Below are 26,649 nucleotides of genomic sequence, written 5' to 3' on the forward strand. Positions count from 1 at the left end.
TTGTGTTTTCTGCAGTGTCTTTCAAACTAGGAACCCAAGAAAAAAACATATATAGCTGAGAAGACATTTTAAACCTTTTAATGTGTGTGTATGTGAGAATCTGCTTGAGGTTTCTCAACTCAAATGAGGAACTGACAAAGCAAAGAACTTGACTGTTTTTACCACCACTGTTAGCTCGCATTTTATAGTAGTATGATGGGAGTGTATTGGACTTTGACCTTCGTGTGTTACTCATAAGGAATTAATATACTTCTTAAAGTGTTTGTTTTTGTGCAAAATACAGTAAAAAGCGACATTAAAATATTGATCTGCTGGAGTTTATACGAGATTGAACCACTAGTTTCATAAGAAACTAATAAAATGACTGACTTGCATGCAAAAGTAATGTGAATATTGCTGTAACTAGCTCTAAGTTTCCTCACATAGATTTATAAGAGTACCAGTGCAGTTCAATGACACAGTGTCAGTGTTGGAGGAGCATGCACTCACACTGTTATAGACTGAGTCATTCATTTCAGTGTGCGCCCTGTTCTGCTAAACCAGATCCACCCACTCTGCATAAAGTGCATTTTCTGTCTGGATATTTCTACCTATTTTTTTCCCCCCCTTCCTGTTTACCTTCTGTCCTAAATATAACATCATGTTCTTTCACGGCTGAGAAAGAATCGTGTCATATTTGTGTGGCTGTGCTGTGGAAAAGTAATGAGCAACCCTCCGTTTCTTTATGCTTTGCTAGGAAAATGGCAAATGGTTTCAGCAATTCAGTTACATGCACAGACATATCTTGAAATTTGGTATATTAGGCAGTTTGCACAACTCCAACAAGATTGAAAATCAATATTTGGTATTCCTAAAGGATGCCTGAACTCTCTTAGACACATTTTAGTCTTTAAGTAGTCTTCAGGAATAGTTCTATAGGCATCTTGAAAGAGATTCAAAGTTCTTCTTTGGATGTTGGCTAATTTGTGTTCTGTTCCCTGTCAAAGTCACCCCCACACTGTTGATGTCTAGGCTCTGGGAAGGTCAGTCCATGACCGATCGTGATCCATTGTGTGTGTATGTTTTTTTGTTTGTTAGTCCTGGTATTCTTTAACTTACTTTGCTTTTTGTGGTCATTTTGATGGTTATAAATGAAGCCATTCATTGTTTAATTCTCTCCTGACCACCTCCAAACATTGAGACAAAAACGTAAAATCTGGATTCATCATCCTCACACTAAACTGGTCATCACAGATGGATCCCCCTCACTGGGACTGGTCCTGCAAGAGGTTTTTTTTTTTCTGGTAAAGGGAGTTTTTCCTTCCTGCTATCACCAGCTGCTTGGTCACAGGGAGGTGGGGTGACTGTTGGGGTTTTCTCTTTATTATTGCCAAGTGTATACCTTACAATATAAAACACCTTAAGGCAACTGTTAATGAACTGTAAATACAATTTAATTTAACTAAACTGAATCACATGTTGCAAGTCATTGTCAGTCATTTGGCATACCTCAGCATTTTCTGTTTTCATATTTTAAGAATGTCTTCTTGACTGCCACTCTTCCACTGAGACCATTTCTAATGATGCATTACTCAGGTCCTGTGTCAAGTCTTTGCTGGCTGTTTTCCTGTTTGTTACAGACATAACATTCAGACACATTTTTTCTTTAGGCCTTCCACGTCTTTTGTCTTCCAACAGGCTGCTAATAACAAAGTACCTAAAGATGCAATTTAAAATCAGACAAATTAGCAAAGTCTTTGCTAATGTGTTATCTAAAGACTAAACGCTAGTTCATCCGATGACATGTTGATTTTTAATGCTTCAATGATTCATTCAAGTACCACAAAGCTTGTCTAATAGAGTTCAGGCAATGCTGTAAGTAGTTTAACAGACAAAAATGTTTTTATCTGAATATGGTGGGTAATAGGGATGGACTGAAAATGAATGAAAAAAGCAACCAATGTCCCAAGAAAATCTTTGAAAAATCATCCAGGAAACCTAAAGACGTATTGTTGAAGACAACTTTAAAAATACAAGAAGATCAAAATACAAGATTTTGCTTCCTGGAAGCAAATTATAAAGAAATGAGAGGTGGCTCAAGTCTGTTTCAGATTACTGTATGTATTTGTGCCATATTTGTCTTTAAAAATGAAACAATCACAGAAAAAATTAACTGGTAGTTCTAGTCAGATTTGAGTAAAACGTGTATTATAATGTGGTCTGTAGATGAATGAAGATAGAAAGATGGATAGAGAGAAAAAAAGTTAAAGGACCAATCAAACGAACGTTGTAGCGGTACGTCATGACGTCGCCGCTCGCTTGCGTCTCAACGACGCTGAAGTGTAGGATGTAGCACAGGACGTGGCTATCAAGCTTCTAGCGACACTGGGACGTCTGAAAAAAACACAGAATTCGTCATAAAGAACTAGTTTAATACACGCGTAGGTAAGTATATCTGTTAGTTATGGTATTTTCTTCTAGCGTGTGCAGTTGTAAGCGGAAATTTCTCTGTGTAATACGCCTAGACTGAGCTCTGTCTGGTTAGCTTGATGCTAATATCCAGGGAAAACCAACGGTACCGTATTTGCTAAAAGGGATGGTTAGTGGAATAGCGATAGCTACATGTAATTCGTGACTAGAGAGGGGTTCTTATATCCAAGCATTGCGGTGCTTTTTGTGTGCTGACCCCAGTTGCTTTAATTATAAACCCCAAATAACTGGAGCAAAGTACAGCGTTGTCAACGAAATATCTTCCATATAGCTAACGTTAGCGATGCTAATGTTTGCAGGGCATGTTGAGAGCAACTGGAGAAATGGGGGTCTGTAAATCGCCTACATGTGCCGCTTTCAGTCAAATTGGGTCATCAGCCAGTCAGCTGGAATGACAGGATGTTCTCATTAGGTGCCGTAGGTGATAGTAGGGTTTAATTTACACAACGTTAGGTCAAGGGCATCGATACAGGGCTGTGTGCTCAATGTCTTGAGTCATTGTTCCTTTAAAACATTTATTTTTTGGTTAAAGCAGAAAACGATGTTCATAAGGATAAAACAGGTGTGGGATGCTGTTAGGTAAAGAATATAGATTATTGCAAGAAAATTTGAAAACGACTGAGCTCAGTCTTTTTTTAATATATCTCCAGATAAATTGCGTCGATCTTGGATTTTGTCCCATGCAAGAACTGTAATGAATCTAACAATCACTATGAATATTATAATTTTTCCTTTTTCTTTTTTTTAAACTCTTTTAGCAAGGAGGCCATTTTACCAGATGTGACGTATCAGCAAAACATCAGGACCTGAATGGAAACATTTGAGGCCTTTTGTGCGTGAGGTAGGTTTAAAATATTTGAACTATGTGAAGGATTTAGGCAGATTATTTGGCTTTGCTTGGCAAGTAATTTGTCAACATGTCTTGGTAAACTTGCCCTTGTTCTTTGAATCTGAACTGCTTTTGATTCTTTATGTAAACTCAGACTGAGCTGATGGTATTGAGCACAGTTGTATTATGAAGCAGGTTCAACATATCCAGGGGTTTTGTTTTTTGTTTTGTTTTTTGCATTAGCTGGCTTTACCAAACCTAAAACTTTATTCAAACATAATGAAGATTTTTATTGATTCTCACACTTGCATTAAAAAAAGGGAATTTGATGCACATGACTGCTTCTCAGCATAAAATTGCCAGATTGTGTGATAGAGATCTATGAAGAACATACAAAAATATAACCTCAAATGGCAATTGTTGCTGCTAGACGTTGTCAACAGATCAAAGCGAAATTAATTTTTATTGGTTAAATATACTCTGTGACTGATATACAGCAAATTGACTGATTAATTTCTAATCTGCTGTATTTTCAGCAGTCTACTACGAATTATGACAACTGAATACATGTACATTTATATGACATGTGGTCCACAGTATGCACTGTAATGGCTTCATTTATTTTTATTAGTGTTGTTCAGCTGGTGCTATATATAAAATGGTTTCCTTCAGCAGAGAATCTGTAGCACACTTGGATCATACTGTCTTTAAGAGTACCAATTAAATTGTGGCAGTTGCTCACAATTGTAAACCAAAACTCTGAACACACCTGCTCTGGACCAGGTTAAGAGTTTAACACGAGTTACCATGGTGACCACCTTTGTGACACTGAAAACTCTTGAGTTTTAAGCTTGACATACGCTGCTGACCTATTAGTCTCGCTTTGTGGTACACCCCTCAAGGCTAGTTGAGTACCATCTGGTGTTTTTCTTGTCACTAAAAGTGTTTTTTTTAATCACTTTGGGGTCATTATCATGCACCCAAATAAATTTAGGATTAGTCAGTGCCTCTCTGTTGCATAAGAATTAAAAATACTTAGTCTTTGTACAGATTAGTATCATCTGTCTACAGTTGTGTCTCTAAGAAGTTAATATGGCTAAAAACCTTTTTGTGTGTTGTTCAGGAGGTTGTGGGTAATGTACCATGGGGTACGACGTTACGAGGTTTCAAGGGGAGGTGGATGAAGACCTGTTGTGTCCAATATGTAGTGGAGTGTTAGAAGAACCAGTGCAGGCAAGTCTTTGATCAAAATACCCCCCACCTTTTAATTCTATCTGTATTTCTGACATTACATTTGTCTTATATGCATATGCATTTTTCCACCTCAGGCTCCACACTGTGAACATGCTTTCTGCAATGCCTGTATAACGCAGTGGTTTGCCCAGCAGCAGATTTGTCCTGTTGACCGCACAGTAGTGACGCTGGCTCACCTCCGTCCTGTGCCCCGCATTATGCGCAACATGTTGTCCAAACTTCAGATCAGCTGTGATAATGCGAGCTTTGGCTGCACAGCCACACTGCGGTTGGACCAGCTGCAGTCACATCTCAAGGACTGTGAGCACAACCCCAAAAGGCCTGTCAACTGTGAGGAGGGATGTGGGTAAGTGGATTCCATAGAATAAATCCAAAGCCTTACAAGCCTCCTTTGTATTTTATAGTATTAAATTTCATTTTCTTTCTTAATATTCTGTTTTTCTCACTCTTGCAGGCTTGAAATGCCCAAAGATGAGCTGCCCAATCATAACTGTATTAAACACTTGCGGAGCGTTGTCCAGCAGCAGCAAACTAAAATTTCAGAGCTGGAAAAAACTGTAGCCGAACATAAACACCAGCTGGGGGAACAAGTAAGAGTATTTTGCCAACACAATAGTATATTTTTGACAAAATATTTAGTCTAGTCTTGATAAAATATTAACAGTTGTCTGTCTGTATGATATTTGGCAGAAATAATTAGAGTGCCATGTCTTTGTGGTATAAGACACAGATGCATGCCTATTATGTGTTTGATGGACGTGCAATAACAATGGTCTCCTCATTCTTAATGCACTTTTTTTTTTTGGGTGTGGATGTGAATCTATTTGGGGTTCTTAAATGGACAGTTACAGATTTTGTACTTGAGGCAGTTTTGAGAGGTTTTTCATTCACTGTATTGCTTTTCATTTCCAGAAACGAGACATTCAGCTGCTAAAAGCCTACATGAGAGCAATTCGCAGTGCAAACCCAAACTTGCAAAACCTTGAGGAGAGCATCGAGTACAATGAGATACTTGAGTAAGTGAAGCTTTCCTTTCCTCTCCCAATATTTGATCTGAAATAAATTCAGTTCCTAATTTTCTTTTTCTTTTTTTTTTAAATCTTCAGGTGGGTAAACTCCATGCAGCCTGCTAGAGTGACACGCTGGGGTGGCATGATCTCCACTCCTGATGCTGTCCTCCAAGCAGTCATCAAGCGATCCCTCATAGACAGCGGCTGTCCTCTCTCGATTGTAAACGACCTGATCGAAAACGCCCACGAACGTAATTGGCCGCAGGGACTGGCCACTCTCGAGACGCGGCAGATGAACAGGCGCTACTATGAGAACTACGTTGCCAAGCGTATCCCTGGCAAGCAGGCAGTGGTGGTGATGGCCTGTGAGAATCAGCATATGGGGGAGGATATGATCCTGGAACCCGGCCTGGTTATGATCTTTGCGCACGGAGTCGAGGAGATCTTATAACTGTGCAGCTAGCTGAACTGATCCAGCGACGAATAGGGACGTTTTGCTTTGGGGGTTTGCTGTGATGAGTATGATTTCTCTCTTTGGAGTGAAACCTTTTGAATAAATCTGGCTTATTTAAAGTAAACTCTTAGGCTTACTCCTAAGCTTGATACCTATGCCTTAAAGTAAGGACAAATGCTTATTGAACCTGGCAAATATAAACTTAAACTGACTGATATCTAAGATAAAAGGTGAGATGTGATGTTTACAAGGTTTATATTTAGTGCATTATATGATCTGATTGTTCTGCTCCATGTCCTGATAGAGTAATAAGCCCAAACCCCAGTTTAATGTGCTCTGTTGTATAAATGCTTGTAAATAGAAATACTATATTGAATTATAAATGTTATACTCCTCACTGTAATTAGATTGTGATTTTCTGTTTTTGTTAATCTCAGTTCTCTTTAGTCAGCTTCTCTTACTGTCTACAGGGACGTGCTTGCTTTAGTATTTAGTTTCCTGTGAATATTCCCAGAGACATTGTGCTTCTCAGTTTAGATTGTTCAGACCTTCCGTGCCATTTGTTTTATTTATTGTGTTGCCTTTCACACAATTATGCTTGAAGATGTTATCATGTGACATTTGGAGCTCTGCCTTTATCGGTGCATTTGAAGTTCACTGCAGAAAGAAATTGATTTTGTGTTCTATCTGTTTGTTGCCTCAGTTGTACATATAGTCTGTATGTTGGGTCTAGTGAAAGTTTTAAAGTTTGGGATATGACTATGTGTAATGAGCTTTGAAAAAGTGTTGTGGCTCATTTCTGATTTAAATATAGACATTTACATCATGGACATCTTTTCATTATTCACAGTTGGCTAACATTGTCGCTGAAATGCCACTAAAACCAGACACAGCTTGGAGATTGTACCAGTATTTGTAAAGTCACTTTTAAGGCTTTCAAGAGGAGAAATGCTTCGCCATTAGTCACTCATTGCTGTAGTAAGACGAGCAAAAAAAAGCTGTTGTTATAGAAACCCACACAAGTGGATAATTCCCTTTACTATTTTCCTTGTTATTGTTTTTGTTATGTGTCTGTTATGTACCATGTTGTACAGACAAGGTAATAAAATGTAAAATCTGGGTGCATTTTTGTCATTGGAAAAGCCTGAGTTTTTATTTGGCTTCCTAATTAGGAAAAAATGCAGTTCCTTATTTTACCACAACATGTCATCAGAGATCTGCTGGGAAGTACACTTCATAATTCACTTCAGCTGACTGCTTTATATAAAGATTTAAGTCCAGAGAAAAATGCTGCAGCCTGTAAGAAGTCACGATATGGAGTGTGAGGTGGTGCTGTCCCAGTTTACGAAAAAAGAGGAAAGTTTAACCACAAAACTAAAGACGGGGAAAAGTCTGACTACACTGACCTGACTCACTCTCCTTTTCTAACCCAGACACCCACATGTTTTCCATGTCTGTTATCCTCTCCTGCCAGCCTCGTCCTCATTGTGCAGCTTAATCCCTCACCATTGTGCTCAGTGGAATGTGAAATCATGTGCTTTACCAAATATTGTGGTTCTTGTTAAAGTCCACACATATAATTATGTCATGTGGTTGGTTGAGGACTGGTATGCTGCAGTACCGCACTGGCCAGAATATTACAATACACCTCAGAATATGTGTAAATGTATAATAAAGTACTTAAGCCTTTCCACAAGAAGCATAATTTAAATAAACAGAACTTGGTTTAATGGAGACGCAGAGGAAGCATTCACCTCATTTAAGAAAATTTAAAGTGTGGCTGCATTATACTGCAGCTATATATGTGTTTGTTAGGAAATAAACAGGCAGTGCAACTGTTTGAATTTCTCTGTTATATTAATGGGCTACTGCGTGAGCAACTCATTCACATGTGCGATAACACCAGAAGCTGTACGGCGTTCACCCATAACAGACATCTTGCATGGTAAGTTCAATTTTTCATTTTATCTGTAACGTATCCGTTGTTAGTGGTGAACAAATGTAATGAAGTAAAAAGGAACAAAAAACAAAAAAACTTTTATTATTTAATAACAAAATACTCGTTTCTAATTAGGTGAAGTTAACGTAAAACTCGTCAGCAATAGTATAGTCCCGGATTTTGCTCACGTTCGATATCAATACGCACTGTTTGTTAAAGATATGAGTTCATAGCCGCAGTATTTACAGTATTTCACTGTTTACTCACTATTTGATTAAAAGCATACCTCAGATAGCAGCGTAGCCTCTATAAGGCTTATAACCACGTAAATACAATTAATATTTATCGTTATTGGTCACTAAGCTATAAACAAATCCTATCAACACCAAGGTGGCTCGAGGTCTGTAGCCTAAGTAGCCATAAGTTTAGTATTTATTTATTTATTTTTTTGTAATTGTTGTTACAAGCAATTTGAAGGGGTTAGATGGTGATATTGTTTTATTGTAACCACGGTGGCTTTTTTGTTCTGCGCCTTAACATGTGACGTCAGCTTCATCACTTTAAAAAGGCTCACGATGGACAGCAACACCAAAAACAACAACAGCGCTGCAAATGATAAAACTGTTGAAAGCATTACGGTGCAGCTTTTAGCGTATACTTCCTGAAGGATGCAGAGTGATAACTGCGCTTTTACAGCTGCATAATTTAAACGAAGCATTACTTTCTAACTTTGCAGATGGACGCACGGGACCGGAATGACGGGTGTGTATTGGCTAGCAAAGGAGGGCGCAGATCAGCTGAGGCGGTGCTTCGCCGGAGGGATCCTCAGTCTCTGCTCTGCGCAGTAGTTCACCGCTTCCACTCGGCAGACCTCGCCGCCTCCGTTTAAAGTTAACGACCACTTTGCTTCGCGTCTGAGAGCAGGATTTTCGTTTTGATTTTTTCTTCTGCACAGCGTCGAGACGGACTGTGTAAAGGCAACCAACACACTGGCGGCGGAAAGGTAAATGACAAAAAAACAAAACCTTGCACCGTTCGCATTGATCGAAGTTTTAGCAAACCTCTATGCGTCTTTCGGCTGCAGATGAGCCCCAGTCAAATAAGAGAGGGTAAAATTTCGTCTTGGTTTTGCGCTGCTATTAAGAATTGAATGAAAAGATCCGAGCAGATTCATGAGGATATCGATTAATTTCAGCTTAGTGCTTTTTTGCTGCTAATAACAGAGTAATTCACTCAGCAGATCAGCCTTTTAAAAATCCCCACAAACATGCATAATTTCAGTTCCCTTTGCCAATAAGTTTGGTACCTTTGTCAGCCTATTTCATGTGTCAGAGTAGGAAATGGTAAGCATGTAGGCTGCTAAACACCTGAAGATACTTCATGTAAAACACTTACTGTTTTCTGTTTGTCCAAGCATGTCAGCAGCATACTCGACAAACAGGTTATTGGGTGATTACACTGCCTGATAGGACTTTATCTGAGTAACCCCCATCTGAGATTACAGGTGTTGCAGGGTATGGTGCTACACCAGTGGGAAAAAACAATAAGTACACCCCATAAGGGCTTTTGTATGAGTTTTCGTCACTACTGGGAAGGCAAAATCCTTCCTGGTGTGAAGTAGGTGATGGGGCACGTTGGTGAATAGCACTATTGCATTGTTTACTCAAACCTCTCCTTTCACTGGCATATGTCTGCAAAACACGAGTCCCCATGTTAAGTGGAAAAAGAAAGCATACAGGACAGTCTAGATATCAGGTTTGTGTCCCTCATCACCACTCTTTTTGTCCAAAACGCTCCAGTTTTGCAAGCGCTTTACATCCAAGTGATTTAATTTACAGAGCAGTTTTTCCTTTGTCATCTTGTGAGCAGGTTATTTTTAACGCTGAATAGGCTCCGAGGTGCTCATTTGTTTGTGGCTGCAAGAGGGTTTTTAGGAACAGACAATCAATAGTGTAGTCAGGTCAATTGTGCCATTGTTCACGTTTGCATCACAGGCTAGAGGATGTAAATTAAGTAGAATTCAGCCCATTCTGTGACTTTCGGTTTAACTTGCACATTTTTAATGTTCCAGCTATAGTTTTGCAGGATATGAGAAAGGATGAGCTTCCCTTCCTTTATTATATTAGCAAACCAGCCTAAAATTAATGAGCTACTACCTGTGAATATGGCATGAAGTGTCCTACATCAGTAATTTTCAGTAACACACTATGGTAGCATGCTGCGACTTGTAACGCTGATCCTTTCCAGTGAAGAAAATTCCTCAAAGTACAGGTTTTTTCCCAGTTCATAATTGGTCTTTAGTTGGCGGTAACTACACAAGTAAGCATGATCAGATCACATAAGTTAAAAGCAAAGATTAGGTATCTTATTTGACAGAAGTCCAGTTATTTCCACATTAGTGCTGACCATTTTGAAATAAAAATATGTATTATGCAAGAATTAATAAAGCCTCAATCAACAAAACCGGTTTTTCTGGCTCTGACTGAACCATTTAAAAATGTTCAATGCAGGAAATCCCGAATCTGTATATTATAGCTCTTTCGGATGGAAAAGACTAAATTACTGGTATGATAGTGGAAAATACTGCTGAACAGCACTTGAGATCATTTTAAAAGAAATGTAACATTTGTTTCATTTTTAGTTGTGGAGAGATCTGTGGGTGAACCAGACGAGACTCCCTGATAAGTGCAAACAGTCACACCATAAAAGCAATGTGGCCCTTATATGACAGCATGCACTCTCACTAGTCTGGGCAGGTTTGAGGGTTTTTTTTTCTGAAGGCAGTATGGTGTTCTACGGGGCTGCCTCCACACACACAAACACGCACACACAGCTCTTATATAAGTCACATTCAAGTCTGAACTCAGAGTGATGGGCTGCTTTTACTTTGAAGCTTGTGAGCATGTAAAGCCCTGCCTACATTTCCAAGAAATGTGTGATTCATGCTGTAGTGAATAGCTTTTGTTGTTTTTTTTGTTCAGTCTTTTTTTGTCTTGATTTACAAGCCATGTTTATTATGTTCACATTATCCAGTATTCCTCCTGCAGTTTGCATTCTTCAAATATCACCAAACAGTGGTAGACAAGGGAAAGCCCTGTTTAACAGAGCATGCTCAATTCTGACTGTGGAATCGTTTTGGCCCAGCTTTGTGTGCTCTATCTATCTATCTATCTATCTATCTATCTATCTATCTATCTATCTATCTATCTATCCTCATCGATGAAAGTTATAATGAAGTTTTACTGAAGATGACCCCCCCCCCCCTCCCAAAAAAAAAAACCAACCCAAAAAACAAAACAAAACAGAAGTAGAAGCACTACATAAATGTGCAGAAGTACCATTTTTCCACCACCACCAGTTAGTGGTTTGTAACTTCAGGCTTAACCTGCAAACTGACCCCTTAAGCAAACAGTCCATTTATAGTTAGGGGAGTGTTTCCCTCTTCATGCAATGAGTCACAGTAGCATCTGCATGTAGAACGCAATTTGGAGCGTGTCCTCTAGTTTTGAAGGCCAACCAAGACCTGTGGTGTGGGAGGATGAAGGGGGAAGACTCACAGTTATGACTGGGCTCCCCTTCCCCCTAATGGATACCCCCCCTTTCTGCCTCTGGATCCTCCTACCTGTTAGTCACCCATGGCAGCACTTTGACAGAGAGCAGCTGATGTAGGGAAACACTTTCCATAGCAACCAAACATGTCTGTCCTTCCACTTGTGTTAACCCGATGCATTCGGCACACGGTTCAATGAGCAGACTCGTTGTAGATTCGAGAGAAAAACAAATGGCCAACATTGTATGTTGACTTCTCTCTCTTCAAAGAACCTACGCAGTGTTTTCCAACCGCAGAATGACGGAGTCAGTGACTTACACCCTGCAAGTGTTGCAAAACAGCAGATTTCCTTGACACAAGGCGTAGGCGTTATGACAGCTTGCACAAACATTAGCCTGCGTGGAAAAAGGTCATCCCCAAGTATACCTTCAAGTGCCTGTTGTAAACATGGTGGTTTTAGGGTCGTTGACAGTTTTAAATGAAGACTTTAAGAGCTCATAATTAAACCCTTGCCATATGTTAAGGAAAATGTAAATGGAACTGTCGCTTTAATCCTCCAGTTTTATTTTTGTAGTTTTTTTTGTTGTTGTTGTTGGGGTTTTTTTTTCCGTGTGGTGAAAGCAGTTGCTTTGGTGTTTTTTCTTTTGAGCAAGTGGTCAGAAGTTAAAGCCGCTGTCAGGCCCGAGACAGGTGGTTTTTTTCAGAAGTTTATTTGGGAAGTCGATGTTTCTGTCACGAGTCGTTGCTAACCACTTTAACGTTTAAATTGTTCTTCAGTGCTATTTGAAGAACCACTACTGCGCCAGTAGCTTCTGTGCACGGCTGCTCAGAATATGTTGCATCATTTATTCTGTAATGATTATATGGAGCAACATTTCGTTTAAACAGTTATACCTCAAACTGTCTGTCTGTCGAGCAAATCAAAGTAAATCACGTAGAAGAATTGTACTCTTTTTAGGCCAAATATGAATTTACATAGCCAAGACTCTACCACATAAACTTTATATAAAGGAACACAAACAGTTCCTTCATAAGGTATCTGCCATTTAATGTTATTAGTGGGACCTTATTGACCTGACTTAGTCACATGGTCTGTATTCGGTCTTACCGAGCTTCAGGCATTCGTGAAACCTCCTGAAATATGTATGCCCACTTTAGTAAGCTCATTTAGTCAAGGCCATAATTTTTCAAAGAAATCCATCCCATGCTTTTGAGTGTAAACAACTGGCTCGTGTGCATTACACTCTTCATCCGTCCTCTGAGAACATAGAATGCTTCTTCCTGTCCTGACTGGTCCCGATTTCCCACTCTGCATCGTGCATGCAAATCATTATCTAATCAGGAAGTGTGGAATCAGATTACTCAGATAGGCTCAAGATCTAGTGGAACCAGACAATAATGATGATGATGGTGATGATGATGACCATGATGCTCTGGGAAGGAGAGAAAATAGGCACGACGCTGTTCGTGACATCATGAACAAAAAAACACCTAGAACGTATCGAAAATGAGGTGTCTTTTTTTCTGCAAATAAAAACTCACTCGTAAGCTTGTTTTTAGTTTATTTCTGGGGCAGTTTTTAAAGAGATGGAGACAGGAGAACATTTATAGAATAAAGAGGTTCAGGCTGTAATCTGGTGATCAGTAGCAGATGGCTTCTCATGATTCCTTCATGTGTCACTTTGCTGTCGATAAAAACCTGGCCCACCTGATCGGCTGCATAAACAAAGTGCTAGGCAACGGCTCTGACCTTTTGAGGGAATTAAGTGAGGACAGCCTGAACCTTTCGGAGCCCAAAGAGAGAGCAAAAGGATTCAAAGGGAGTGGGTGTTATTTCAGATTATTTCATTTCATTTTCTCAGGATATTCTTTAAGTACTCTGATTTTCCTGTTTGGTGCAGGCAGCCTTCACTAATGCCTAAACAGACTGCACATAGATGTGTGAAAACACCTGTAGACAGCTGTGTGAACGGCACATTTACAGTTCGTCAGCCCGGACGGAACACCACCATGAATTTCTTTTATTCTGTTATTCACGAGACTGGATTTGCAGCGTGTGCATGAAACTCGTCTTTAATAAGAAACAAACAAAAATGATTTTTCTTGTAATAATTTTATTAATGATCACATTTTTAAGCATGAAATCACCATCATTTCTAGTGGGTGCTTTAAAGTTTGTTCATAATCAGATTAGTGTTCTCAGTTTTTCAAACCTGAATCTATTTTGTTGTTGTTTGCCTTCGAAGTCTTATTTTGCATTCCAGTTTCCATTTCTAAACAGTAATAAAATCAATTAGGAGACGATTCAAACTTTCGCATAGTGTACTTGTACTCTTAGAGAGTGTTATATAAACGGTATTTAATGGTTTTAAGTACCCATTACCGCTGCACAAGAATGCAGAAGAAGAACGGATCGATTTATAAAAAGTCTTCCCTGCATTGCCTCATCGTGGTAATATAATTCAGACAAAACCTAATGTAGCTCGCTGTGATTTATAGCACAGAATGACAAATACAAAATATTCTGTCATGTGAAGTATTCATGGGTTGAACCAGTGCTGGTGTAATCCTTTTGAGAAAAGCCAAGTAAATTTAGCAAAAGGATGACAGGATAATAATAGATGAGAAAATGTGTAAAAGAAAGAATTCGTGACAAGTTCAGAGGAGCCATAAAATCTTTGAACAGCCTGAGTCTTGTCAGTTTTACAGCAATATTTAACACTGTACCTACGTATCCTCTCATTTATTTAATACAGCAAGGGTTCTGTTTGATTATTAATTCAATATTTCATTTCTAGATGGGAGAAAAATGGCACGTTTTTTGCCTTAACATTAAAGAAATGGATAGTAAATCAGAAAAGCACGTGTGCTATTTCTTGGTGCCAGACGTGATGGAGAGATTTCCTGGCTCACCTAATTGTAGAAAATTGATCACGAGTATGTTAGGTATACTAGAAATTTGCTATTGATTTTATCCGTGCATTTCCTTAGGAACCATTTTTATCCACACACATCTAAAACAACATTAAACAGGATGTCAGGATGTCACTTTGCTCCCTTCCATTAACCAGTTTCTCCTCTTTCTTTAATTAGTTATGAGCTGTATGCTTTCCTGTCATTATAGAATTCATCCCCCATCGTGTGGAGTCGTTAAAAGAAACATACCAAATCTTCATCCGCACTTCATGCTTCCTTGCTTCTGAACGACTTGCCGGGCCAGTTTTTATTGAACTTACAAGCTCTTTTTCTGTGTCAGATTCAAATTTCACGCTCTCTTTCAGCCTTCTGTGACATTTAAGTCTCTTCCTTTTGTTTAACGGGGAGGCCCCTTGACGAGCCAGTTTGGTTTTTGCAACCTCTCCACAAGGTTTTATTGTTTATCTGTGCATTTTAACACACCAGTGCATCTTCTTGTCCTAAATGAAACCAAAATACTCCCTGTAGCTGGTACTTTGCAAAACTAATGTGGGCCAGTGAGTACATGGAAAAAGACTTTGGGTGCAAAAAATCCCTAGACACAAGGCATCATGGGAAAATTTAGCCTCAAATTATTTTTGAAAGCCTTTCGGCCCAGTTTCCATTGGCTAGTCGCATACTCTGATGGTGTGAGATCTAAAACAAACAGCGTAAAAGCACAAGTGCTTAAAGTTGGCTGTGTTTGGCAGTGAAGTTGCATTTTAGTGCATCATACGAGGAAAAATGTTATCATGTTGAGGAAAAACTGTGGGCGTATGCACCTGGAGCACAGTGACAATATTGCGTTCTGATTTAAAAACGCCCTGTTGTAGTTGTTTTCTGATTAAAGACATTTTAATGTGTGCACAGTTCTGGGTACTCTTGCTTCTGCTTCAAAGAAAGTTTGGATGTTAAGAGCGATTCTCCCTGTCTATAATCATGGATTTTTACAGAGCGAGATGAGAGATGCTATCTTTTGCTTGCAGCCACGCTTTTATGTTTTACAAAGAGGCAGGCTAGCGTGCACCCACCTTCTCTTTTCTCTCCGTCTACATCTCACTGTTTCTCTCGCTGCCTGCTTGTTCACAGGCAGGCAGTTTGTGCAGAAGCAGGCACCATGTCCTCCCCCACAAACCCAGAGGTGAAGGAACTGAACCCTGTCGACTTTATCCAGCTACAACAGTACATTGAATGTGAGTACAGACAGGCGGGCAGGCAGGCAGCTTTCTCAGCGCTTAACACCCCCCCCCTCCACTTCCACTTCCACCCACACACACTCATTTACACTCGCTCATGGTTTCTCATATCTAGAGGAGGTAGCAGTCTACCACATTCTCTTTTTCTGCAAATTGAGCATGCATATATATATATATATATATATATTGTTGTACTCCAGATAAATCTATATTTATGGTTTAATCATATACACAGATGACATTTAGAAGTGTGGATTAAAAACGTTTGCACACAAAGTCGAATGGACGAAGTATGCGTGCGTATCCCTGTGTGACCTGCGTGTCTTTGCTTCCAGACAACAACTTGAAGGTGAAAGATGTGCTGAGGAAATTCTATGCAGATGGCAGTCTGGCCCAGCACAGGCATGGCGAGGTGAGGGGACAGAGTGTCCTGCTGTTCACAGTCAAATCCATCCCTCCAAAACGAATTCACAGAGATGCCATCTAAAAGCTTCATAGCTCAACAGAATAATAGGTCTGAGAGTAGCTGTTCGCTGTAAAATGAGAATAAGATTTACGTGTATTGGGCAGTTATTAATTATCCTTCGCTGATGAATTAGATTTCAACCTGCAGTATCGATCAGGCTGACTAAGCTGTCCATGAGAAATATCGTCAGCATATTCAAGCGAGACTGCAAATGTAAATTACCTCCTTAGATTTGCCCACGCAGCAAGGCCTTGTTTAACAGTGTGCTGGCTTCCCTCATGCAGTGTAAGCTCAGATGTGATTGAACAGCAAAAAAAAAGACTGCTCAAATCAATGGCTGATGCTGACTACTAATTTGTGAAGACAGCAAATACAATAATTTCTTAAGTATTTATTACAGCAGTGAAAGTTTATTTGCCACTTTGAGTTTAATTAGAAGAATGAAATGTTGTTTTTCATAATGGGAGAGAACACAGTTGCGTCCATAAAGTTACAAGTTAATTGCTGTCAAAATACAAATACGGCTACAAGACTACATTTAAATGATTTGTTGGAAATGTTGTTGTGTTTTGGTGGTGCAGCTCCGTTAGTCTCTCTCCCTTGTTTTTTTTTCTTTGTGTGATCCGGCTGCCTTGCATTCCTCTTATTTATTACTCGGGCAGCTCTGCAGGGTAAAAAGTAGGGAAATGCATAAGCAACAAGAAATGGGTTTGTAGTTCACCATTATCAGGGGACTACAGCTTGTTAGCCCTGCAGCATAATATCATGTGAGAAACACAGATGCCATGCCAGACAGATGGACTGAAATCTTCAAGCAGGAGCATATTTTTTTGTTTTATGTCATTGTCACATGACACCCTGTAGACACTTTGTTTTGGTACATTTTTAAATTATTGATTAAATCTATTTGAGAAGCTTTTGAGGCTTCTGAGATCTTGCCAATCCCTATTTGAGCTTAGAACAGCTGATAAAGCGACACTTGTAAAATATACGTTTTTCACACAGTTGTTCATAGTATTATCTTTTTTTATTTTCAGAAGTAACAAGCATATTATATACAAATAAGCTTCAACCCATTCATTTCGCGCTTCACTAGACCGCTGTAAACAGAACATGCTTCTCCCATTCATGTTTTTTCCCCAGTGCATCAATGAAGAAGGCTTTCGTGCGTTTCTCAAGGCATATTTAGAAGTGGAGGACTTCCCTGTGGATCTCTGCCAGAGACTGTTCCGCTCCTTTCAAAACTCTGAACCCGGCCAAGAAGACAGTACCAGTGAGATTATACATACGCACCGTGCATACAAACAGCTTACCGCCTTTTCAGCCGACCCTTTTCGCCTCATGGCCGATTTGGCATGCGTGCAGTTATCACCACATCCCTGCATCGTACTGTTTGTATACATATGGTAACTAGAGAATTCACAGCCTCCTCTCTCTCCTCAATCTCTCCTGTAGAGGAAGTCTTCCTTAAAGATGTCTCATGTTACTTCTCTCTACTTGAAGATGGCCAGCCCAGGGACAAACTGGAGTGTGAGTTTTTGTTTTCTTTTGTGCCCAAAATAGTAATGACTCATCTAGCAGCTCCACTTTCATTTCCATTCTTTCTTTAGTTGCTTTCAGGCTTTATGACAGAGATGGGAATGGAGTTTTGGACAGCTCTGTAAGTTGTTGAGAAAATCTTTTAAAGTATATTTAAAACATCTTCAAAACAGCCGCAACACTAAAACAAGCCTGCTACATTTTGAACAGGAAGTGGATCGGATTATTGCACAGATGATGCACGCTGCAGAATATCTCGACTGGGATGTGTCAGAGCTCAAGCCGGTAAGTCCCAGAATATAAATGTAATGCAAATGTTCTGCATGCACTGCACTTAGGTAACGTATAGTAAATGTATGTGAAGACAGATTTATTTGCACAAGACATCCATAACAGTGTCGGGTACACACTATATGGCACTTCTTGTTACTCATTTGCCAGAGGTTCATAAAGTGATAAGCTTCTCTGCATATACAATTTACAGATTCCAGCTCGACTACTTTCAGAAACCACATGGCCCTTTAAGTAATAGAAACGTGTGTGCTGATTGGATAATAACAACTGAATGTGATTTCATCAGGTTCTGAAGGACATGATGACAGCAATTGATGCTGACAGCAGCGGCACAGTTTCTCTGGATGAGTGGGTACAAGGAGGCATGAACAACGTTCCCTTGCTGGTCTTGCTGGGTCTAAAGGTGCTTTTAAAAGGAGCATGTGTTGGCTCCAAAGTCCAAGCTCAAATATATTTCTTTTTTATAGCAGATATCTCACAAAGTGGTAACTACTCTTGTAAATTCCTGGCCTCGCATGCCTCGCCTCTGTCCTTCGCCTCCTCCTCCTTTTCCCTAAAGCCCTTTTTGCCAACTCACTGTTACAGGGTGTGGTAATCTCATTCCTTCCATGCTCTGCACCATCAGAATGCCTTTGTGTTTTCCGTTTATTCTGCACAATATGAATGCTTGAATGATATAGCAGTGCTTAGCGCTAAGGCCGTGTATATACAACTAAGGAAATAATTAAAGGAAAGCACCCTAAGATTAAAAGAAAACAAATGACAAAAAGGGTTTCCCTTTGTTGGTATGTGCCAATCCATGTAATTAAAGAAACATTTTCATATGCTTGCACCTCCCCTTCCACTCAGAGCTAGACTCTCAGCTTTTCGGCACTTAAAAACTTAAACCCAAAGAGCTTAAGCATATTTGTTTGTTATTTTTGTAATTTTAATTTTGGGACTACAAACCAAGCAGAAACATCTTTGGGTCTAATGGAATTTCTCTTGCGAGACTTTTCTCACGTGTCACTCTGACCTTTTCCTAAAATGTTTTAATCCCAAACAGAGTAAAACGGTTTCCCAACACCATCTGTACAATTTGTATATAAGTCTGGTATATTTTTATTTTATTATAAATACTTAAGGAGTTACACATGCTTGCATTGACCGGTTGTGTTAATCTGAGGCTAGTATTCACAGGAGTTAGACAGAACTCTCCATTGACAATTCAGTTTTTCATTTCATCCCTTTAAAATGAATCCATTTATTATTGGCCCTATACTTTAAAGGGGTTTTATGAGATCCGCTTTGTGTTATCGGTGTTTAATGTGTTGCCAACAATATAGAGCTATGCACAGTCTGTTTGACAGTTAGCTGCAGCGACCTAAACCCACAAACTAGATTGTGTCACCGGGTTTGGCCTCTGCAACAATGCCAGGGACTTCCCCTCCAGCTATTTCTAGCCACCAGTGGACATTTGAAGCCTAGGGTGCATGAATTCAGCCCCCTCACAGTTCCTGTATGCTGATTCGCAATTCTGTCTACTGATCCTCTTGCAGCAAGTGAAAGGGTGATACATCCTGTCATTAAAAAAAAATGTTTCAGTATCTAATCTGGATAAGAACGCTGACCACTCAGTAAACAGATTGAAACAATTTTATAATCTTCTGTTAAACGAGATTATAGATAGTTTTGATTTGAATGTCCATGAAGTTGTGCGTTGTGTGATGATACGTAGAGTCACCGCCATTCTACATAATGAGCCATCTCATTAAGTTTAATAATGAATGGGTGCAAAAGATGAAAATCATGCCTTGTTGTGGAACTAATATCTAAGAATTGGAAGAGAGAACAGCTTCTGTTCTTGCAAACATATATTTTTCTGTTCAAAAATCATATTCACAAAATAAAAGATCATAAACTGTTTTATTCTTCCCTTTCTTGCACTGACTTCTTCATTGACTGTTGTTTCAACAAATAGATGACCCAGAAAGATGGGCAACACCTGTGGAGGATGAAAAATTTTAACAAGCCTGTTTACTGCAACGTGTGTCACAGCATGCTGCTGGGTTTGAGGAAGCAGGGACTGTGTTGCACCTGTGAGTACAAGAACTAACCAGAAGAGGGCGCAAGGAAGTGTCTAATTTGAAAATTGCATACATTTTTTTTGGGGATTAATCAATGCTCATCTGCCTCCTTGACATTTACCACAGTAATTTATATGTATTTAGAAATTATGTGACAGCTGGTTTGTGTGTCGTTTTGTGCAGCCTGCAAATACACAGTCCACGGTCGCTGTGCAAACAAGAACCCGGCCCCTTGCGCCAGGACATACGTGAAGTCAAAGAAAGAAATAGGGGTATGCTGATGTCTCCATGACAACCTTTACAGTCGCATGCACGGTCTAAATTTGATTTCATGCTATGTCTGAGTGCTCTTACATGGACAATTTAAAATCCATCTCACTTTTCAGGTTTCAACACACGACTGGGTGAGTGGGAACTGTGACTCTAGGAAGTGTGACAAATGCCAGAAGAAGATCAAGAGCTTACAAGGCCTAACAGGCAAACACTGTGTGTGGTGCCACACGATGGTGAGCAAACATATCAGTGCATGACTCACTGAGGAATAAATTTGAGTAAATTATTTTCTAATCAAGGAGGAGATTTGATTTAGTTGCATTCTGGAATTGTTGTGCGCATTTGTATCTATTGAATCCAGGAAGCCTCCTTTCTATACAGTTTTTTTTATTGTATGCTCTAAATCTGCACTGTATTTCTGAGTAATTTTATTTGTATTCTACAGCGTCATGATCAATGTGTGGACCAAGAGTCAACACTGTGTACGTGTGGGCTGCTCAGAGACCATATTCTTCCTCCATGGGCCATATATCCTGTTATAAAGGTACACAACTATCCTCAGGCACATCTCAAGCAAATGCACAGCTCAGAGAGTACGCAAACAGTGCCTCTCTCACACCAACGCAAAACATAACATCAGCCAGAGGCTGTTTTTTTCATTGGTAAATCATTCTCACCTGTGTGGCATTTTGTTAGGTACACAGTGTAGATATTTTTTATCCAAGAAACACTATGATATTTTTAATGATTTATTTACTCTCTGTCTTTATTGTTCTCCCTAAAGGAGAGACCAAATAATGTAAAAAATGGCTGCTCTGGGTCAGGAGATGACAGCGAGCTCAATACCACTCCTGACGGACAAGTGCTTCAGGTATTATTCATGCAAGCAAAAGCTTTTCATTAAAGCTGAATAACAAGAGCTCGAAAATGTACACCATGCTATTAGTGTGGGGTTTGCTTTTTATATTCCTTTAGTATAATACCTGTAACATTTGTTTATTAATCATCAGATCTGCCCTGTGCTGAACGCCCATCCTCTTCTAGTGTTCGTCAACCCTAAAAGTGGTGGTAAGCAGGGAGAAAGGTGAGCTCGGAAAAGAATATTTTACTGGAAAAAAGAGATTTCAAATCCATGAACATTGTGCAACTTGGTTTTCTTTATGTTTTCTTTATTTCAGAGTGCTGCGCAAATTTCAGTTTTTACTGAATCCACGACAAGTATACAACCTTTCAAATGGTGGCCCTGGACCAGGGTAAGTAAAGTGATACAAGAGTTTTTGTTCAAATTGATTTTAATATTAGATTATTTCTTACCACATTATCCTGAGTACTTACTTAAACCTCCATAACTTCCCCCCAAAATATCTTTCAAATTTCTTTCAGTTTGAGTTTCTTCAGAAATCTTAAGGAGTACAGGATCTTGGTGTGCGGTGGAGACGGCACAGTTGGGTGGATTCTCGATGCAATAGGTGAGATTGTTGGCATAAACTTCACAACATCACATGTGAAATTGATTGTTACACGCTTTGTATTTCCTTCCCTTTTTTTCTGTATTCAGACAAAGGCAATCTGCTGGTGCGGCCACCTGTTGCTGTACTTCCTCTTGGCACAGGAAATGACCTTGCTCGATGCCTTCGCTGGGGAGGAGGTGAGAAACGAAGAGATGAAGTGTTCCCTTATGTAAATAAGATAATACTTGCACGTCACTATTTTCACGTTATGGCGCCACTGTCTATGTGTGCTTTCAGACAGTGTTTGCACTAATTAAATGGGCTTCAGCAAGTTCTCAAAATTACAGTTCTCTTGTCTTCATCTTTAAGGGTATGATGGTGAAGATCTGAACCGTATTCTTAAAGACATTGAGGGGAGCTCCCAGGTGCTGATGGATCGCTGGAGCGTGCAGGTTATCACTGATGAGAATCAAGAGGAGGGTGACCCAGTGCCATATGAAATAATCAACAACTACTTCTCTATTGGAGTTGTGAGTTTCTCATAAATGTGTAATGCAAGAGGAAGTGTTTTATTTTCGGTTTAGTAGGTCGTATAATTGCTATATTGTTTTGTGTTTGCAGGATGCCTCCATTGCCCACCGGTTTCACACAATGAGGGAAAAACATCCTCAGAAATTCAACAGCAGGTTTGCATATTTGTTTGAATATTATGTGTCTCTAGGGCACATTGTCAGGAACAGTAAACAAAGCGAATGCATTCCTGCTTATAGCAATACAACAGTGTTTCATAGCTTAACAGATGCACAGTTTAAAAACACAACAGAGCTAAAAGACAGCAAATTTTCTCTTCGCAACATGACTTCTATATTTCCTGTTTGCCTTTGCAATTACTGCTTTTTTTAAAGCAGTAAAAGGCACGAATGCTCGAGGTGACAGCAGATGTCTGTGGCAGCAAGTGTTGCTGCTTGACTCCTACTCTTTCTAAAGCGCTGCGTGCACTAAAAGGAGAAAATGTTCTGTGAAAGTGAAGTATCACGTAAACCTAAAGGAGACGCTTTTTCTAACGGCAGAATGAAGAACAAGCTGTGGTATTTTGAATTTGCCACTTCAGAAACCATCTCTGCTTCCTGCAAAAAACTGAGCGAAAACTTAACAATCGAGGTGAGAGCACAGCACACAAGTTTGCAGTTTGCTACTTTGAAATAAGTAGCCTCGATACAAAACAGCAATCAGAGACAGCGCACTGATATTTCACTCTAACGCTGCGGTGTGCTGTACCGTCTCCAGTGTTGCGGTACTCCCCTGGATCTCAGTGCTGTGTCTCTTGAGGGTGTTGCTATCCTGAACATTCCTAGCATGCATGGTGGGTCCAACCTGTGGGGTGAGACCAAAAAAGTGGACACTAAGGGACTGACGGCGCAGGAAGAGCCGGAGGTGATCGTCAATCCAGAAATCCTGAAAGTGACTTCCCAAGGTATTTTGCAGTTGACCTGTATTATTCAGATGTCTGATCTAACAGCAGTGGTCCTGAGAGAACACAATGAAATTAATTAAATTATAATTAGCAGCAAGTATAAAGTTTACCTAAATTCATCCTCACCACAAGCCTCATCAACTGACCTGAAGTCACGGCTCTAATACACAGAAACGTGCAATAATATGTTTATTTATTTCTGATATTGTAACGATTTCTTGTCAGCAAATTAGACATGCAACAACTGACAACCAGCAACATCGAAAACTAAACAACGTCAGACGGATATAAGCTAACATTATGTTTGCTTTACATTTTCCCTTTGTTAAATTCCTTCCTTCAACATATGGAAGTTTATTCACTATGTGAATGTTATCAGCAGCATTTACTGATAGAAAAGTTCAGCTTATCCTCAAACTCACGTCAGCATCAGCGTCATTGGACAGAAGTAAGGTTCACTGACTCATCGACTCACCATAGACACATTAGACTTTTCACAAAGTTTAACCTGTCACCAACTCCTTTATGAGTCTTTTTACGAGCCACCAGCAGTGTGTTCATTAAGTACTTATCTCTCTTCATCCATTCTGTTGGTATATATCCAGAGTATATAAACTTACTTGCTAGAGGAATTTCACCATTAAGAATGTGTTGCGGGCACCATATCTCTCTCTTTGATAGTTTTAAATAACCAGACAATCCCAAAATACACGGTAGTCATTTGCATTTTAATTTCCAAATTTTCTCCAAAAGACAGGGGGTTAGTGCTCTAGTCTAGTTAGTGCTCTAGCAACAGTACTAGAGGGTGTAATAAAAAAAAAAAAATCGATTTATTCCAACCAAACTTCCTCTGTTTCTAAATTACACAAATTATAATAACAGTCCAATGAAACTGGAACCCATATGATGATGTTTGGTCTAACTTTGAATGTGGAGTTACTGATTTTTCCAGCCACTTGAGGGCAGCATAACCCTGTGTACGTGATTTTGACCCCTTTAAGGTCATCTATGCTGTACTATACTGTACTTCTGTCCATCTCCATATATTTATTCTTGGATTCTACTACAAACATATTTACTACATAATTCACAGTTAAAGATAATCCCTATTTATCCTATTTATTTGTAGCAGCCCCTCTTCTCTCTTTGAAAGCGATAGTCCATTTAAGTGTTTAACTTTTTTTTGACTTGCCAAAATATTAACACTTAAATGCATGGTTTTAGTGCATACATACAAACAAGTACCTGGTGCTATTTGTGTAATCTGGTTATTGAACTTTATGATACCGAGCCACCAGAATAGCAAGCCAAAATTTCAATGCATCTGTATTCTTATCTGCAAAAAAAAAATGTTTATGTGTTATCTTCTTTTGATTGTACTGTAATGTCCCTCCATCATCTTATCAGAAGATTTCAGCATTCATTTGAAGTAGGCCCAATTTCTCACAGAAGGGATGCTAAGTTTCCACGTGCCTCTTCAGTGCTTGAATGACACCATGCTAACATTAGCCAACTTCTCAGAAACGATGACGCATACAGGCTGAAAGCTGTTGACATCTCAGCTGAAATCTTAAGAAGCAGAAACCAGCTTCTGCAAAAACGTTGTTTTTTTTTTCTTTTTCTTGAGGTTCTCTGCACTGGTGGTTATTTATGGTTTGCTTCTCAAATCCGTTTCCTCCTAACCATTCATCTCTATGCTGTCAGCCAAGACCTGAGTCCAACCATCCTGCCACTGTATGCACAGAGAAACAAGTGCACGTAAACTGCAGTTGTTTGCAGGTGCATGATGATTATACATTATGTATGATTATTGATATGCATTGGTGTGCTTCAAACCACTGCTGTTATCGATCTCCACTCTGATGCACATTAAATATGAGAAGTGGCATCTGCCTCAGGCCCAATCTTGTCTTCCTTCTCTGGACTGATTAGCCTCTGCTTTCTTGTCAGACCTCAGTGATCGGCGATTAGAGGTGGTCGGCCTTGAAGGAGCGATGGAGATGGGCCAGATTTACACTGGACTCAAGAGCGCGGTGCGGCTCGCGAAAACGTCTCAGATCACCATCAGGTGAGGGGGGAAAAAGGCACATGGACATGTTCAGACATGACAAGGCTGGGCTCTCAGCTTCAACAGTGGGTCATAGTTAGGGATCATCGTTAGTTAATTTACATAAGAAGATACATTTACATTTTAATGACACATGACCATCCTGATGCATTCTGTTTATCCCTCTCTACACGTAGGACAAAGAAAGCATTACCAATGCAAATAGATGGAGAACCGTGGATGCAACCTCCCTGCACGGTAAACACTGCACAGGCACAGAAACACAGTGGCTGCTTAATGTAATGAAGTCACATGCCTGAAATGCCTGATTTTATATATTTTTTTTAAATTTACAGATTCAAATCACACACAAGAATCAAGCCTGTATGTTGATGGGTCCTCCAGCCAAACCATCTGGCTTTTTCAAATGAAACAGACTGACGACATGCAAGTGTTTGCTGTAAATAGACAACTGACTCTTTTTCTTTGTAACATAAAATCAGTTTGGATGTGTATGTTGTAGAAAAACTGCATTGTGACAGTCAAAGTTAGGATAACTATTTCAAAAGTTCTGCATTACTGTAACACATAAACTAAGCATGGCATGATACAAATACAAATGTTATGGTACGATAAGTTTGCATTGTGGCAAAAATGACTCTGACCAAATTTTCTCAGTGTTTTCTATCAATACTCAACACTTGCTGTGTGAGTGCTAAGTGGAAGTGCTGCTCTGTAGAAACTTAAAGCAAGCTGAATATCATGCGAAGAGTAGAGTATTCAGCTCCATGTGCCTTTATTAGCTGTTCTCTTCATTATGGCTTAGGTAGACGAACATACAGGCATGCACTTTGAGCATAGACCATGTAGTATTGCTGTTTCGTTGTTGTTTTAAAGAAAGTCAGAAATATGTTTGTGTGAATTTGGAACCAAGACAGAAGAAAAGACAAAGCTATATTTCAGTGATGTTGAAGATACTTGAAAGTGTTTTTGGGAATAGCAAAGAGGCTGCATGTTGATTCACTGCCTGCTGTTCCCGTGTGTGTGTTTGTGTGCATCAGTATGAGTGTGAGGGCATAAAGCTGAGATATGTTGATTTTAATTTGTAATTTGTGATGAGTTCAATTCGAACTTATTGGTTAAGATATGTTTAAACATGTTTATTTTTATTTAAATGCTTTATAAATCATATCATTCCAGTATATCAGGAGGATGTTGATGTAATAAGTGACTGTGTAAAGATTTTAATAAATCACCTGGACTTCAGTTTTTGTTTTGTACTTCTTACAATTCGATAATTTTTACATACCACAAGGGGGCATTGCTAACTTTTTTAGTCCTGGGTCATGCTCTCATCAAAGTCTCTCTCTGGGAAAGACTTTT

At 39.4% G+C, this 26,649-nt stretch overlaps 2 protein-coding genes across 3 annotated transcripts; both read left to right on the forward strand.

Annotated features, from left to right (window-relative positions):
* Positions 1 to 2,282: 2,282 nt before the first annotated feature.
* On the forward strand, positions 2,283 to 7,148 carry rnf41 (ring finger protein 41). Its single transcript, XM_040037993.1, has 7 exons — positions 2,283 to 2,424; positions 3,228 to 3,310; positions 4,422 to 4,531; positions 4,627 to 4,898; positions 5,007 to 5,142; positions 5,465 to 5,568; positions 5,659 to 7,148. The coding sequence occupies exons 3-7, from the start codon at positions 4,442 to 4,444 to the stop codon at positions 6,011 to 6,013; spliced, it is 957 nt and encodes a 318-aa protein (XP_039893927.1). The 5' UTR covers positions 2,283 to 2,424; positions 3,228 to 3,310; positions 4,422 to 4,441; the 3' UTR covers positions 6,014 to 7,148.
* A 1,447-nt stretch (positions 7,149 to 8,595) lies between these two features.
* Positions 8,596 to 26,532, forward strand: dgkaa (diacylglycerol kinase, alpha a). Of its 2 annotated transcripts, XM_040037985.1 has the most exons (25): positions 8,596 to 8,958; positions 10,597 to 10,636; positions 15,550 to 15,653; positions 15,992 to 16,068; positions 17,266 to 17,395; positions 17,578 to 17,652; positions 17,733 to 17,782; positions 17,872 to 17,946; positions 18,242 to 18,358; positions 19,916 to 20,033; positions 20,205 to 20,293; positions 20,408 to 20,527; positions 20,740 to 20,838; positions 21,079 to 21,165; positions 21,305 to 21,378; positions 21,473 to 21,547; positions 21,678 to 21,763; positions 21,853 to 21,942; positions 22,115 to 22,275; positions 22,367 to 22,431; positions 22,816 to 22,906; positions 23,033 to 23,219; positions 25,170 to 25,287; positions 25,464 to 25,524; positions 25,623 to 26,532. In XM_040037985.1, the coding sequence occupies exons 3-25, from the start codon at positions 15,578 to 15,580 to the stop codon at positions 25,695 to 25,697; spliced, it is 2,196 nt and encodes a 731-aa protein (XP_039893919.1). In that variant the 5' UTR covers positions 8,596 to 8,958; positions 10,597 to 10,636; positions 15,550 to 15,577; the 3' UTR covers positions 25,698 to 26,532. The 2 variants fall into 2 exon arrangements, with proteins under 2 accessions (XP_039893919.1, XP_039893918.1); XM_040037984.1 differs by lacking the exon at positions 10,597 to 10,636.
* The last annotated feature ends 117 nt before the right edge of the window (positions 26,533 to 26,649 follow it).

Source organism: Simochromis diagramma, unplaced genomic scaffold (genome assembly GCF_900408965.1).
Source record: "Simochromis diagramma unplaced genomic scaffold, fSimDia1.1 OVJJ01000061.1, whole genome shotgun sequence".
NCBI classification, from domain to species: domain Eukaryota; kingdom Metazoa; phylum Chordata; class Actinopteri; order Cichliformes; family Cichlidae; genus Simochromis; species Simochromis diagramma.